The sequence below is a fragment of the Aspergillus wentii genome (assembly GCF_001890725.1).
Source record: "Aspergillus wentii DTO 134E9 unplaced genomic scaffold ASPWEscaffold_6, whole genome shotgun sequence".
NCBI lineage: Eukaryota > Fungi > Ascomycota > Eurotiomycetes > Eurotiales > Aspergillaceae > Aspergillus > Aspergillus wentii.
The window spans coordinates 103,384-118,010 of NW_024467837.1; the positions used below are offsets into that span (position 1 = coordinate 103,384).

General features: G+C 48.2%; 6 protein-coding genes across 6 annotated transcripts; 2 read left to right on the top strand and 4 right to left on the bottom strand.

Moving 5' to 3' along the window:
• Positions 1 to 1,513: 1,513 nt before the first annotated feature.
• ASPWEDRAFT_174077 (uncharacterized protein) lies at positions 1,514 to 1,918 on the top strand (the record flags this gene model as incomplete). Its single annotated transcript, XM_040831171.1, has 1 exon — positions 1,514 to 1,918. The coding sequence occupies one exon, from the start codon at positions 1,514 to 1,516 to the stop codon at positions 1,916 to 1,918; it is 405 nt and encodes a 134-aa protein (XP_040686305.1).
• A 2,890-nt stretch (positions 1,919 to 4,808) lies between these two features.
• On the bottom strand, positions 4,809 to 5,476 carry ASPWEDRAFT_70318 (uncharacterized protein). Its single transcript, XM_040839118.1, has 2 exons — positions 5,222 to 5,476; positions 4,809 to 5,165 (listed from the first exon to the last, which is right to left on the bottom strand). The coding sequence occupies exons 1-2, from the start codon at positions 5,370 to 5,372 to the stop codon at positions 4,930 to 4,932; spliced, it is 387 nt and encodes a 128-aa protein (XP_040686306.1). The 5' UTR covers positions 5,373 to 5,476; the 3' UTR covers positions 4,809 to 4,929.
• A 2,179-nt stretch (positions 5,477 to 7,655) lies between these two features.
• On the bottom strand, positions 7,656 to 8,505 carry ASPWEDRAFT_42650 (ankyrin repeat domain-containing protein). Its single transcript, XM_040835835.1, has one exon. It carries the CDS (start codon positions 8,280 to 8,282, stop codon positions 7,890 to 7,892), a length of 393 nt encoding a protein of 130 aa, XP_040686307.1. The 5' UTR covers positions 8,283 to 8,505; the 3' UTR covers positions 7,656 to 7,889.
• Positions 8,506 to 8,911: 406 nt separating this feature from the next.
• ASPWEDRAFT_174082 (uncharacterized protein) lies at positions 8,912 to 9,262 on the top strand (the record flags this gene model as incomplete). Its single annotated transcript, XM_040831172.1, has 1 exon — positions 8,912 to 9,262. The coding sequence occupies one exon, from the start codon at positions 8,912 to 8,914 to the stop codon at positions 9,260 to 9,262; it is 351 nt and encodes a 116-aa protein (XP_040686308.1).
• A 190-nt stretch (positions 9,263 to 9,452) lies between these two features.
• ASPWEDRAFT_588334 (uncharacterized protein) lies at positions 9,453 to 10,517 on the bottom strand. The gene is made up of 3 exons (XM_040838408.1): positions 10,150 to 10,517; positions 9,863 to 10,099; positions 9,453 to 9,817 (listed from the first exon to the last, which is right to left on the bottom strand). The coding sequence occupies exons 1-3, from the start codon at positions 10,284 to 10,286 to the stop codon at positions 9,643 to 9,645; spliced, it is 549 nt and encodes a 182-aa protein (XP_040686309.1). The 5' UTR covers positions 10,287 to 10,517; the 3' UTR covers positions 9,453 to 9,642.
• Positions 10,518 to 11,031: 514 nt separating this feature from the next.
• On the bottom strand, positions 11,032 to 12,688 carry ASPWEDRAFT_70321 (glycosyl hydrolase family 79 C-terminal domain-containing protein). Its single transcript, XM_040839119.1, has 2 exons — positions 12,004 to 12,688; positions 11,032 to 11,954 (listed from the first exon to the last, which is right to left on the bottom strand). The coding sequence occupies exons 1-2, from the start codon at positions 12,678 to 12,680 to the stop codon at positions 11,081 to 11,083; spliced, it is 1,551 nt and encodes a 516-aa protein (XP_040686310.1). The 5' UTR covers positions 12,681 to 12,688; the 3' UTR covers positions 11,032 to 11,080.
• Positions 12,689 to 14,627: the final 1,939 nt, after the last annotated feature.

Genomic DNA, 14,627 nt, shown 5'->3' on the forward strand with positions numbered 1-14,627 from the left:
TCATGATCAATCCTCCTCTTTGACCTCTAGAAGCCCATTGAAAATAGTTCGAATCGCCTTGAGATTCGACAATGTCCGCTCTCGATGGCGCAGTGCATGTGAGGTCTTCATCATATCCAAGACACCTAGACATAAATACTCCCAGTCCAAGTCTGCATGTTGTAAATCCTCATATTCAAAGACAACATGTTTAGGAAACCGTGAGCGTCAGTAAGTATCTGGTAGACGCCAATCAAAAGCACGAAGAAGATGGCTCATATCCAATACACGATGCAAGAGATCAACAATTACCATTTGTACCTCAAGTGGAAGATAAGGCAGTCTGTATACAATCCCTCTCTGCGACGTTTCGGCCTCTGGTCTGACCTGATGCCGAGTTGCTTCTTCTATGAGATCTCGCAACTCAGGAATGTTGAGTGGATCTTGGGGAATAATCTTCTTCTCTCGGGCTATACTTGCATGAAATCTATCCACTAGATGCTGGACGTATTTCAAGGGGTCCTGATGAAAGTCTTCACGGATTGCATTCCTCCGGATGCGGCAATATTCGGTTATATATTCTTTTCTTTCGGATCTTGGGGGTGTCTTGAGTAATCTTTCACACTCATAGCTCTGACACCGTTGCAGGATAGACCTGACAAAGAGATCCAGGCTCTGTTCAACAATGGTCGAACTGAAGACGCGCGAAACCACCTGCCAGCAACAATCGTGGAACTGGTATCCAAGCGGCCATTCATCCCGGTTATTATGGGTCTGACCTGGTGGGTGCCAAAGTGGCTGCTATCATGACTAGTAATTGGCATTGGGCCGATAGACACTGCCTCTTCACGCTGTCTCGGGGGTGGACGACCAACAATGACTACATCTTCGTCTCGGGGAACACTGACTCGATAGTCTCTTTGCCAGCAGCCAAGCTGGCCAACGCCGGAAAGCTGGTATCGCTGTCCGGGCTGTCCATTATCGCAGGTACTGTTGTCGATTACTGCGTCGATATTAGTGTCGATCTGTAAAGGCTGAACAGTGACATACGGAATCACACAAATGTCCCCCACATCCAGGGCGTTTTAAAGTATATCTTGTTGAACTTGCGATCGCTACAGAGAGCTGTTCGCGCCCGGTTGCTCCATTCAGGCAGCTCAGTAAACGTGAGCAGCGCTTCAAACTCTTCGTCGAATGACGCGAGGCAAATGCAGCATACGGTAGTAGTCATAGATATGTAGTGTGTGGTACAAACAACGCATCATGCATCATAAACTCACGCTATAAATGCCTTCAGACAAATAGATACTACATCATAAAAAGATTGAAATCTATCAAATATCAATCAATAACCCCGTACTAACGGATGTGCGCGGTTGGTATACATCGATATACATCATACCAGCGTAAAGATAGTATATGAACAACAGATATGAGATATCATCACGATATCTTTCAAAAAGCCCTATGCAAGAACACCGACCCAACATTCCGCTGATGCAGAATATATCACCATTGCCAAGTAATGATCGCCATGAATGTGACCCATCAGGCAAGGGGGACAGCGCATCACGAGCTGGGCCCGAATGAGCCAGGGGAACTTCTCGCTCGTGGTTCGCAAGTGGTTATGGAGTATTTGAATAATAAAAAGGCGACGCGGGAGACCTTGGATAAGGATGGCTGGCTGCATACAGGTGACATTGGCTATGTCGACAATGAGGGTTATTTTGTCATCACCTACCCACTCAAAGAGTTGATAAAAGTGAAGGAACTTCCAGTATCGCCTGCTGAGCTGGACGGCGCCCTACGCGGCCATCCGGCACTCGACGATGCAGCTGTCAAGGGCCTTCTCGATGGCTATTCTGGAGAGAGACCCAAGGCATATATTGCAAACGCCATATCTTGGCCAACAGCTCTTGAACTATATTCGAGACAATAAAGTCCGCTATAAGTGGATTGATCCATACAATCCCCAGATATCCGGACGGCAAGATCCTTCGTCGGATGCTCCCAGGTCCAGGTGACAATCGCGGCAAGAAGAGTTTGATTGTGAGAGATCATGTGTGGGCGTTGAAATTGTAGATATATTTGAATCTGAGATATATAATAGACACATAGTCGATAGTTAATGGGGAAACAGCTTCGCAACTGACTGATGGCCATTCACCAAGGCATAGAACATGGGTGTTCCTCCATTGACATCAGCCGAACTAGGATCAACACCCGGAAGACTCAGGAATAATCGCACTACCGCTTCAAGGCCTTGTCCAGCAGCAAAGGAGAGCGGCGAGCGTCCAAATTTATCACGTAGATCTGGATGAGCATGGCCTTTGTGAAGTAGAAGCTCGACCATGGCCTGGTCTCTTTCCTGGACGGCGTGCATCAACGCAGTGCGTCCATTGATATCAGTGGAATCCACAGCCAGCTTTTTATGTCTGAGCAGACCTAGAATGGCCTCTTGATGTCCATTAATGATGGCATGGGATAATGGAGACAGCCCATCAATTGATTTGCAATTCGGGTCGATATCGGGGTCTGTGAGAAGATAGTTCACTACATTGGTATGCCCCGATACAGCCGCATGTGCGAGTGGTGATTTCCCGTTGATATCAAGGAAGTTACAATCAACGCCATCAGTGTCGAGGAGCATAATGACCATACTAAGATACCCGAGACCCGCTGCGTAGGAAAGTGGTGTTCGTCCCTGGGAACAACGAGTGTCTGCGTAAAGTGGCCATTGGCGCAGGAGAAGCCGGACGACATCTTCATTTCCATTGACAACACCGTAATGAAAAACTGATCCATCCACGACACCTTGTGGATGTGCAAGGAGTCCCCCAAATACACGTTGCGAGCCACAGAGTGCGGCCAGTTGCACTGGGGTATAGGAGAGATTATTCAGGCAATTTAGTGATGCACCTCTCCTCAGCAAGGACAGGAAATTGCTGCTAGAGTCTCTCTCTGCGGCAAGGTGCAACGCCGTACATCCATGCATATCGCGCCTGTTGAGATTGACGTTGTCCAGGGCCGCTTCTAGAATATAATGATTGTCTAGCAGCTGAAAGAGTCTGTGGAGGGGAGGCAAAGGCATCGCTTGAATGTCAGGCAGCACTGCAGCACGTTTTTCAAGGTCCGTATAGATGCCGATAAATTGCCTCACTGCAGGTGTGACGGAGATATTGTTGCTGCGATTCGCAAGGGCTGCCAGTTGTAGAAGGACAGTTTCCTGTACAATTATCGCTGTCCCTACATCTCCTGATTTCCATATACGAAGAGCATGATCGGAGAGATCTTCCTCGCTGAGTCCCTGGAAGGTGTGATGAGGGGCTTTGCAGTCCAGATGAAGTAGAAGTTGGGAAGCGGCCATTGCAGCATGGCATCGACCATTCTCCGAGTGTTCTTTTGCCGCGTCCAAGATATCCCGTTTCAAATCCTGAGTGGCGTGGCGCAATTTGACAGGCAGGTCGGACAGGTCGACTTGGGTCCGGCTTATTTGAGCAAAGTTGACATACATCGATTCGACTTTTTTGAGAGAAGGAATGAGTTCGGCGATATTGCGGATCCAGGCTGCTCTGATTGATCTGGATTTGTTAGAGATAAAGGAAGAACCAATAGAAAGGGGTATCATACAAGTCGAACAGCCCTTGAAATCCTTCATCATTCTCTGTAGGCGGTGCTGAGTCCACCGTCGACGATTCTTCTTCCTCTTCTGTGTTAAGAGGAGCAGGGCCATCAACCCGGGAGGGTGATGCTGTTGTATCCCAGGTAGGTGGAAGCACTGGACCAAGAACCGTTGTTCTCCATTGATTGTGCTCTTCCTCCTGTGCTGGTGCTGGTGGAGCAACACCGGGGGCTTCGTCTCTGGTCTCGGAAGCACGCTGGTTGGAGGAACAGTCGAATCCCATCTCAACGCATCGATCGCACCTTTCGTCCGGCCATTCGCGGCTCTCAGGCTCACACTGTATACAGTTAGCGATCGGAGAGGAACCGGGTGGATGGGTATACTCTTTTCTTATCCCGTCGGCAAAAGGAACACTTCTCATAGTTCAGACAACGTCTCTTTCGATTGTGTCCTTCCATGGCAGAATATCACGGACTGCCTTTGGGGGATGAACCCTGGCCAGAATGGAGGATAAGGCTGTCTTTATCTGTCGTGCTGTGGAGATGCCTTGAAATGGAGGTGTGCTGCCGTACAGGGATCTGGGCCAATCACACACTGGCGCCCTCTGTGATAAACACAGCCGGGGAATGGCAGTCGCTGATTGGCCTCGCACTGTCACAGTCACCGGCCCGCCATCCGCTCCCGATCATCGTGTCCGGATCCTGCTCCGCAGTCCAGAATATACCTGTCATCGCACACTTTGCAGTGTCAAAAGGACGATCAAGATTCCAACAGAACAATGGATCGTTCGAGCCCTGGGCTGACTATTCGGGCCGGGTCCCCCACCAGGCGTGGTCACTGTCGATCCATCTTTAGCACCGCGACTAAACATGAGGCTTTTGACGGATAATTCCATGTTTGCATCATAATCGTACTTTTGGCCGTGCAATTTTCAGCTCAATGCCATAAGCAGCATACTGGAAGTTCATAGTCTGATGATCAAATTTTCCAAGACACTAGTCATAATCAACAACCAATCAATGCCACACTTGCCCTGACCACTCTAGTCCATCTAAAAAATTCCGATCGGATGTTTGGTGCCCAAGATTACACTTTCCGCCTCGGACCCTTGGAAGGAACCACTGAGGCCTGTACTGGAAAAAAAACACATATGATATACCTACATATAGACATCCATGGATATATATAGTGAATCGTAATTTCATGTCTCGTTTGGTGTACATCTCGTTCCTCCCTCGTTGGCTACTGACCCCTGCCTATATATATCTCCATGCTCGACTAATAAGAAATGAATTGGTCATGGTTCATTTTCATCGACAGCCCCTCTATCAATAGCTCATGCCAGTCTTCCCATCGGCCGTGGTGCCTTTTTCTTCTTGGCCTTCTTCCCTTTGTGTAATGACCCATTGGTCCGGACCGTGACCACTATTGTTCGTGTAGACACGAGGAGGAATCTGAAGATCTATCGAAGAGCCGTTGCTCAGGACACGATCTGACATCGCTGGTCGGTCGTCTTCGAAGGCAAGAGATTCGCTGACAATCGACGACTTTTCTAGATCAAAGGCTTTGGATAGACAGTTAGCGAACTTCCGTCGAACAATAGACAGAGGGATTGCTTACCATTTGATCGAGAGTCCACCCACATTTGATAAGTCACCCAGAAGGTGAGAACTGCAATGAAAAGTGACGGAACACCGAAGATGACGGCCAGGGCGGATTCTTGGGTCAGGTTCATATTTTGTTTTATTGAGGTGGTACGGAGTGAATTCATAAATGTTTAATTTGGATGCAAGCAATCGTTGGAATCATAATATTCGGTCCAAAGAGCCCTTGGGTCATCCTTTCTATCGACACTTCAACGATGCGACGACTCCGACTGCGATAACTGCGATCCAGCAATGACGACCTTGCGACCATGATTGACTTCCCAACCTGGAAAAGAACAGTGCGACAGTGCGAGGCCAATCAGAATGTGCTATGGCAAGGCTGTGCCTCTCTGGGCGACTGCGACAGTGCGTGATTGGCGGCGATCCTTGTCTGGCTGCGATGTGCATCTCCACCACCAGGAACAAAACTGCGACACTGCGACAAATCCCTCTCATCTATCCTCAATGTCCATGGTCAATTCCAATCCAGAATATTGAAAATGGAAGAGAATCAAAAGAGACGGCGCCTGAACTACCAAAAATGCTCATTCTGTCGCAAAGACAAGAAAAAGGTGTGTGCCTCACTGATAACCTCATTTTATGCCCCCAAGTGAAGATAGCTGATGGCGTCTAGTGTGCACCGGAGAATAGAAAATGGCCAGAAGAAAAGTGCCATCGATGCATCGAAATGGGATTCGACTGCTCGGCCAACCAAGCCGCATCTGGTACGCAGGAGAGAAGTCCACGTTCCTCTCCTCTGGAGTATGATGACAGTGAATCCCGAGAGATACTGGACATGTAAGATGACGCCTTCACCCCCACGGAGATAATCCTAACACCCATAGATCCATTGCAGCTGCTTGGTTCCGGCCAATCCCTAGTATTATCGGTTCTCTCCGCAAGGCTGACCCTGTTCCTGCGATAAACCATCCTCGAAGTCAACCTGGCTTTAATCCTGCCAGAGCAATGTCTGAGTGTAATGTCATTCTAGAGATCCTTAGAAAGCATATTGGACGGGTTGCGCGGCAGAAGGGCGAAAATGGTAATCATTCTACTGCCATGGCCGTTTTACAGCTCCTTCTCGTGCTCAATCACGGAGATCCTCGGCATTCAGATCAAGGGGCCTCTATCGAGCCGTTACTGGGCCATGTCCGTCAGCTCAGGAGGGTGGGCGATATTGGGACAGCATTCCGGGTCCAGGAAGCTCTTCTTCAATGCATCTTTTCGCGTCGTTGCAGTTACGACACTGTACAGTCAGCAACGAAAGAATATTTTGATATATATACCGAGCTTCAAGAAAGGGTGGCAGCAATACCTGGCATTCAAAAATATGCGTCTCCTCCGTTGCATAGGCTGGCTCGATCTATTGATGACTATCGTGTATTTCTTGCTGGTCTGGACTATGCATCAATCAACGACACAGACTTCCTTGGTTGCACAGCATTGCATGTTGCCGCAGAGAGAAACTCGGGTGATATTACTTGTTGTTTAGCTCAAAGAGGAGCATCTGTCAATCATCGAGATAACTTTGGCCGCACCCCGGCCCACGTGGCAGCAATATTCGGCTCCCCAGATGCTCTGCAGGTGTTGATTGAAAATGAAGCAGATATTGAAGATGGAATGATACTTCATTATGCTGTTGCCGGCGGAAATAAAGCTGTGATGCAGCTTCTTCTGGCCCAAACATCAATAAACCCAAACTACCAGGCTTCTGATGGGCGAACAACCCTTGCATATGCCGTGGCAGCCGGAAAAGATAAAATAATCGATCTCCTTCTTGAAACACCAAAGGTCGACCCGAATGTACCAGACTCTGAGAGGAAAACTCCTCTGTCACTTGCAGCTGAGACGGGGAATACGACGGCGATGAGGATCCTGGTCTCAGACAGTCGTGTTGGCCTCAACTTCAAATCAAGTGATGGGAGAGGGGCATTAGAAAGAGCCGTGAGAGCAGGGCAGGAGAAAGCAGTTGAGCATCTTTTAAACACAGGACGCGTGAATGTTAATTCCAGGGACAATATCGGGCACACGTCTCTCATACACGCAGTCCAGAGGGGAAATGAGAAAATACTTCGCTTATTGCTTGAAAAGGGCCAGGCTGATCTCAACATCACTGATGGAGGCGGTCGTACTCCACTCTCGCACGCAGCCGGATCCGGGCATGAAGCTATCGTCAGGATCATTCTGGATACAGGTATGGCTGATGGGAGCCTCAAGGACTTTCTTGGAAATACACCGCTTGATTACGCTGTTACGCATGGGCATGATAAGGTGATCCAGCTCTTGCGTGGACAGGGTTACGTTGATATCGACTTGTTGGACAACAATAAACGTTTGATGATCTCGTACGGTGCAACTGGAGTTGATCCCGACCTCATCCAGAAGAAGAAGTATTTTGATGGAAGCGACGAATTATCTTCTCTGAGATTGCTATCAAGTGTGGCGGTATTATCAAACAGGCATGGTTTGGAGGGAAGAAAGTGATGGAAAAAACTGCCTGGGTATCAGAGGGAAAGGATGATGTTCAAAGCAATATATAGACATCTTTTCCATGGAGTCAGAAGGTTGCTTCATCCACATTACGACAGGTCTACGGCACGACAACAAACAACACATAAGAGAAGACAGCATAAATAAGGGACCTATGAATCGTCGTGAAATATGACCGGGGCCATTCTGCCATCTAGGAGCTGTACTCTCGACTCATGCCAATTCTTGCCGGCACGGTCTATGGGTGTTGTGCCACCTCTATCAAGAAAATTGGGATCTCTATTCCGATCTTTTGCATTTGGGTCAAAATTAGCCTTGTCATCCAGCATCTGTACAATCTCCTCGTGTCTCCTTCCTGCGGCATAGGAAAGTGCAGAGCGGCCATTCAGTACGGCCGTGTGAACTGGGGTGTGTCCAAACATGTCACGAGCATCGACTTTTGTGTTTTTCGATACCAGAAATCGGATGCTGCCACCCGGGTTCCTTTCCGCGGCGATATGTAAAGCAGTACAGCCGAGGAGATTCTTCTCGTCGATATCAACCATATCAGAAATATCCACGAATGCACGGAGAGGATGACTATGATTGAATAGCTGCACAAGTCTGTGTAGAGGGGGGAGTGCCCACGTACTAAAATGAGGTGTTCCTGTGATATGTTCCTGTCTCTGGATGTAGCTTTTCAAGGCAGATAAGGCAGTGCTTTTGGCTATCTGAGTGCTGCCCCTCACGTGTTACCCACTTTCACTTTTCCCTAAAATGGTATAGTTACCTTGTGACGTGTTAAGCTTAGTACTCCACTCTCAGTCTCGCCAAGACTTCAGCGCTGAGACTGAAAAATTACGTTTCTCAGTAAGCGGTCTGACCCTGACCGCCTTGTACTAATTGCAATACAGTGTCGGTACGCGAGACTTACCCTAACCAGGGGTATCCGACCAATGGTCGGAGGTCCCTCCACGATTCCTGTGGACCCTCCCCGTTTCTACACTATCCCTAATCGGGGAATTACGCTGTCTCGAGTCTCAGCTTGTAGAAGCAAGAAACAATCACGATGGTGATAGGAATGAAATGTCAACACCAGCCAGCATACCCAATATATAGCATGTCCTCTACACTTTTCGTCCATGGTCCCAATTGCCTTTCTCATTACCTCTAGGCAGCGGTATCTCAACTTAAAATGACTTTCCTCACGCAGGAATCGATCCTTGAAATACTCTTCGGCATACCGTCCATGGTTACGTCGGTCCTAAACGCCTGGGACTTCTGGTTAAAATATCGCGTCCGGTCTCACAGCAAACATATCGAGCCACAGTCAATCTCGTTGATTGTCCCACACGATCTAATAATCACGGTTGAAGGATATGATCCAGAGGGCTCAACTATCAGAAACCAATCATGCTCGGTGGACAGTGCCCAGTCACAGTCAACATTCGGTCAAATGTTGAGTAAAGCATCTTCGACTCTGACGTTACAAACTCCACCCCGAGTCTTCATTAGCGAGCGTCGTCAGTTCGAACATGAAGTCTGATTCATGGTTGGGGAAGCACCCAGCTTCGGCCCGAACATCAGGGATATCGCAATGAAACCGCCGCGAGGGGGTTAGATCAGTTTGGCGCAGTGGAGACGGGATATTTTATTAGTCTATAGGGAGTTAAAATGTATCGGTGCATTCTGTTCCCATTAGGAACCCCTCATCCCTGCTATATTGTAGTTGAAGTCGGTCCATGCCTTTGACAAGGTTCTATGCTGTATGGCAGGATATATTATTCAAGTTTCATGAATCATCATGTATATACAATCAAGGCAAATAGTATTTCCAGGACGAAATGACAGACATCGATAATAACACTACCTAATATTCAAGTCAACACCTAAGCCTCTGGTAGCCTAATTATGATGCCTTCCGACTCATCTCCGGGACCTGAAAGGCTGCCTGACGTTAACGCCGCCATCATTTGGTTTATAAGCAACGGTTCTATGGCACTTTGAGCAGATATGGGTGATATCCGGGTGCCATTTCACCAAAGATGGAATCAGCGCACCGCTCACTCCACAGCATAAACAGCAGAAAGCACCAGCAGCCCTGGTTGGTTAGTATGGATCTGGTCAATGTAGGAAGTCAACATACCTTGTATCGCTCGAGCTTTCTAGGATGACTTGAGTTACTGCTATGCGGTCGCACCACGGACATTCTATCAGCTGGGGTCTCTCGCTGCTAAGACAATACAGAGGCGTAGTCTGTTGCCTTGGTATGGCATATTGAGGTCTCGCTGCCCTTGGTTGGGCTCGTGCTGGAGGTCTTCGCGATGGGCCTGGCGTTGCAACGCGGGGTGGTGTTGGTGTTATATCGTCTATTTTATCGGTTCTTCTTCTTTTAGTACTTCACTCATTGTAACAATAAATGGGTTTGCATACATCTTTGGGTCTGTCTTTTGGTATGGCGGAGGGGCAGGATCGCCTTGATTGGGGAGTGGAGGCGCAGTTCGAGTTGTTGTTCGTCTACTGTTGAACGGCTCGCTTTGACTCGTAGTTGGTTGGTCTGTTTTATCCATCGTGAATTATCTCTTGCAATCACAAGGAGCACAAAATACGTTCATTATGCATAGAATGTGAGACGCAAAAGCGAGGTGTCCTTCTTTATACAGAGCGTCCCTCACAGCCTCCAAGATCACCTGCAACAAGTGACGCAGTCATGTAATATTTAAAGAAACCCGTATACATGTCGATCTTGATCATAAACCAATAAAGTATCATTCACCCCGCGAGGCCAAGCAAGACGGGATATCGAGACGAGGCTGAGTGCAAAACAGGGTGCTCAACAACAAGGCTGGAGGCTGTGAAATTACTCATATGGCAAGGCTGCAAGATGATGCCTCCTGTATGCCTTGACTCCGCATTTCAGTCCGTTTTATCATCATTATCAAAAGGTGAATACTACAGAACTGCAATATCTCTCTCAGAGGGTCGTGTTGAGCGCTTGAGCTGCGGCACTTTGTCACTCAACTATTCAGCACCAGGACACGTCACGCCGAGCGCTATCATATTTTTCAGTTCTGTCACATATGGCAATCTCCTGCTCTTTTGTAGCCTAGTGGATTGCGTTAATTTCCTGGTACATCCAAATGGTTGGGAAGGTCTCAAAGTTAGTGCAGCGTGGTAAAAGGACGAAGGCGTCTTTGATAGATGGTTCATTGCTCATGTTGATATAATTGATAAGATATTGGCCGTCATTGATTTTGTGACAAGTTAAGCTGGATATAATAAAAATGCAATATTATGAATCAAATGGAACTATCCCTATTCTATTTACAAGGTATTGAGGTGGATATAGTACAGGAAAAAGATATTAGTTGAAAAAGACAATGACAGCCTCTGTATCCGGCACATGAACAACCACCTTTCCGTTGTTCACCTTGACCTGCTCTTCGACCTTGTGACCATCGATGAAATGGCCCTTGCCCTGGTCAACAGCATAGGTCCACTGCTCACCAGCCCAGGTGACATTCTCTCCAGCACCGCCCAAGTCAAAACCGACGGCACTTGAGCCCTTGCGGGACTTCATTCTCTGAACGATAGCAGACTTGACATCATTTCCAACATTCAATGTGATGGTCGCACTTCCGCGGTGGGCCTTGGAGCTCTCATCCCACTGCTTCAGATTGATCAGAGCAACCTTGTCCACCTTGGAAGTCTGCTGATTGTACATGGCATACGCAGTGAACAGTTCATTTCCGCCCTTGAGAGGGATCTCAACGACCTTGCCATCCTTGCCAACAAAGTCAGCGATAAAAGGCGCAGCAGGGAAGACTCCCTGCACGACCGGCCGCTTCGTGAGGGGGCCAGTGGTATCAGGGACCCAGAACGCATGTGCAGCCTCAGGACGCTCTGTGTTGGTTACTCGCTGAATGCCGCGAGCCATGGCTGCCAGATGCATGTCGACTGCCCACATGGCAGCACCGAATCCACCGGAGAACTTGATGGGAGCGCCACCCAGGACTGAACCGACCTCGGAGAGAACAAATGGAACGTCTTGGTTCTTGATGTCAGACATGGCCTGTTCGTATGGGGCGAGGTGCTCAAGGATGTAAGAGTGGTTCATGATAGTGCTCTGCATGGCTTTGGAGTCCCACGCGCTCAGCTTCTTGCCGACTTGGTAGTAATGCTCGGCGGCGGATTTGATCCCGCCATTCTTGTTGATGCCACTCTTGAAGACGTCGGCCCTGTCTTTGTTAGTTGAGACGTAATAAATTCAAGAAGGATGGGTCTTACAGTCCAAACGGATGGTTCGTAGCCGATCCTTTGTCGGAAATCTCACCAGCCTGGAAGATCTTCGCAGCATCACCCTTGAGGTTGAATTCCTCGGTGACATTGCCCATAATATTCAGGGCCCGATTTACGTACTCCTGGACACCATAGTCGTAAAAGTTGGGCTCGTTACCCAGGGCAATCGCAGCAACGCGATCCTGACCCAGCGCCTCCCACGCATGGCGGATATAGGCCATGGTATTCTCCATGGTGTAATTCTTATCCCCAATAGGCGCCTGGATTGTCATCGCCGCCTTTTGGAATCTCTTGAACCCGTCAAAGTAAGCTGGACCCAGCTCGAAGGTGTCCTTGCTGCTCTTCGGGCAGCTTGGTCCGGCAATGCACTTGGTGGCATTCTTGAGGTCATCGTTCACCAGAACAAGGTCGCCGCCCGTGCCACCGATCCGGATTATAAGGGGCTTGCTCATACGAGAGCCGACGGAGTTGACGACATTATCAGAGAAGTCATTGTTGAAGTTGGGGAGAAAGGCACTTTCGAAACCAAAGGAGAAGAAGTCTTCTGGGACGGCAACGGCGCTGTCGGGGGCGGATGAGGGAATGTGGATGGTTCGGTGATGAGTGTGATTCTGCGCCTTCACGAGGGCAGCGAAGAGGATGGAAATTGCGATTGGAGATAACATGATGGTTGATATTTGTGATGATGCTTCAGTGTTTTGGATGGCGTGATTGCCACGCTTATATACTCTACAATCTACATCATCACCATCCGGCATAAGAAAGAAATACATCCATCGCTGCGCAAAGATGAACAGATAAAGTTGGCTGATTCTGCCCCATTACTGGGCCATCTCTGCCGAACAGAGGCTTAGCATCGATCCCTTCACTGCATCGAGTATGCTGAACGACCCTGACGGCTGGGGTGTATAAAAAGAACCCTTTGCCGCGTACCCCGATCGACAAAAGAGCTGATCTCAATTCGAAGATATTTCCTTGCTCCAAGTATTCCATTGTGAATGATTCTTCTGTGAGATGTCATCTGCGAGGCTGAGGCCGGCTGTGTTGGGGATCGGCGGTTTTGGCCCCGAACTGTATGTTGCCGAATGGGGCCATTTTTCTTCACAAGAACCAACACAATGAGTATGGGCCAATCATAAGTGTAAGGCCACCCAAGGGAGAAGGGTCTAATTATAGGTTCAATGTCTGATGGATTTTGGTCCCTGCCAAGTGTGATTTAAACTTATCAGTCTGCAGGGACCTCTTTGCTAGTGTTTGACCAGTGACAAATATACATCCGCTAGGTCAATATGCCATCCAAAATTTCAGCGGGTCTGGAGGAAAATATCACGAATGGCAATCTTCAACATATCAATCAATTCTGTTGTAATATTAATTCCATGCAGATGAATCATGGCGACCACCTTTTAAGTCGAACGTATATTCTATATTGGAAAGGAAGCGATGCACTTCTCGGTGTGTTGGGCAGTTTGACCGTCACCAAAAGCCTCGCTTCCCTTCATGGGCTCTAGGTTTCGAAAAGGGAACGATGGTCAACGAAAGGCATGGAGATGTGGGCCCTCCTCACAGCCTGCTAATGATGCAAAACAACCCGGTATTAGTGACGATCTTACTACCTTCATTATAATGGCCGGCCTATCGGGACCAGCACTCGTGGACCTGGAATCTTCGAACAGGAACTGCTGAATCAATGGAGGAAGATTTGGCGAATGACTCCAGTTTTTGGGAAGAAGCTCCTGGGGCAGATGGCCGCTCCACGTGTATTTGGGTCAATTCCCGTTTACGATCAAACAACAAGCTGACAATCTTTTTTTCCAAACGTTGACGCCATCTCCCTGGATGGTAAACTATTTGCTTTAATAAACAGCGATGAGAATTGGTTCAAATTCGGAACAGTCACGGCGAAGGAAAACAGGTTTTCAGATTACCGAATAGTCAAAGAATTATGTGCCCAGTTGTGTTCTCTTCCGATGGAAGCAAATTAGCGACGACGAGCGGCGGCAGAAGCTATCTTACCTTTCTTCTACTTCTATCGATATTTGGTCTGTTTCCCACGGGCTTGTCGAACGAATCGATACGGGATATAGTGGCATCCATTGTCTTATGTTTTTCCCGGATGGTTATACCACAGCGAGGGAAATGTGCAAGTGCGGAGGATAATGGCGTGTGGCCATGCTGATCCTCACGACTGCCACATAAAAATCAGGGATTTCAACCAAGGACATGATTTGCGCACGTTAACGGGTGGCCGATGTAAAATACTAGCCCTTGCCTTCTCTCAAGATATCACAAATCCAAAGCTGGCGTCAATATTTACAGATGGCTCCCTGTGGATTTGGGACGCGAACAAAGGCGAAACTGTAAAAATATTGAACGGTGGTGCATCGACCAACTGGACTGCTTGACATTCTCCCCTAACAGCACCCGACTCGTATCTGGAAACCTGGATGGAACCACTTACATTTGGAACATTGCCTCTGGTTGTATTGATCATACACTGTATGCACATTGCAATGCCGTTAACTCCGTTCAGGTCGATCAATGCTTGACGCTGGCAAAATGCTTAGCAGTTCACCCATGTGACCTGTTTTTTTTTTTTTTTTTTTTTTTTT

Excerpts from the sequence above, each read along its gene's own strand:
- ASPWEDRAFT_70318 (XM_040839118.1), bottom strand. The coding sequence starts at position 5,372 with ATGAATTCACTCCGTACCACCTCAATAAAACAAAATATGAACCTGACC. Across the intron at positions 5,166-5,221 it reads GGTGGACTCTCGATCAAATG|CCTTTGATCTAGAAAAGTCG; the intron begins GTAAGCAATCCC and ends GTCTATCCAAAG.
- ASPWEDRAFT_42650 (XM_040835835.1), bottom strand. The coding sequence starts at position 8,282 with ATGGTTGATATCGACGAGAAGAATCTCCTCGGCTGTACTGCTTTACAT.
- ASPWEDRAFT_588334 (XM_040838408.1), bottom strand. The coding sequence starts at position 10,286 with ATGGATAAAACAGACCAACCAACTACGAGTCAAAGCGAGCCGTTCAAC. Across the intron at positions 10,100-10,149 it reads CAAAAGACAGACCCAAAGAT|AACCGATAAAATAGACGATA; the intron begins GTATGCAAACCC and ends TAAAAGAAGAAG. Across the intron at positions 9,818-9,862 it reads GAAAGCTCGAGCGATACAAG|GGCTGCTGGTGCTTTCTGCT; the intron begins GTATGTTGACTT and ends CTAACCAACCAG.
- ASPWEDRAFT_70321 (XM_040839119.1), bottom strand. The coding sequence starts at position 12,680 with ATGTTATCTCCAATCGCAATTTCCATCCTCTTCGCTGCCCTCGTGAAG. Across the intron at positions 11,955-12,003 it reads ACGAACCATCCGTTTGGACT|GGCCGACGTCTTCAAGAGTG; the intron begins GTAAGACCCATC and ends TAACAAAGACAG.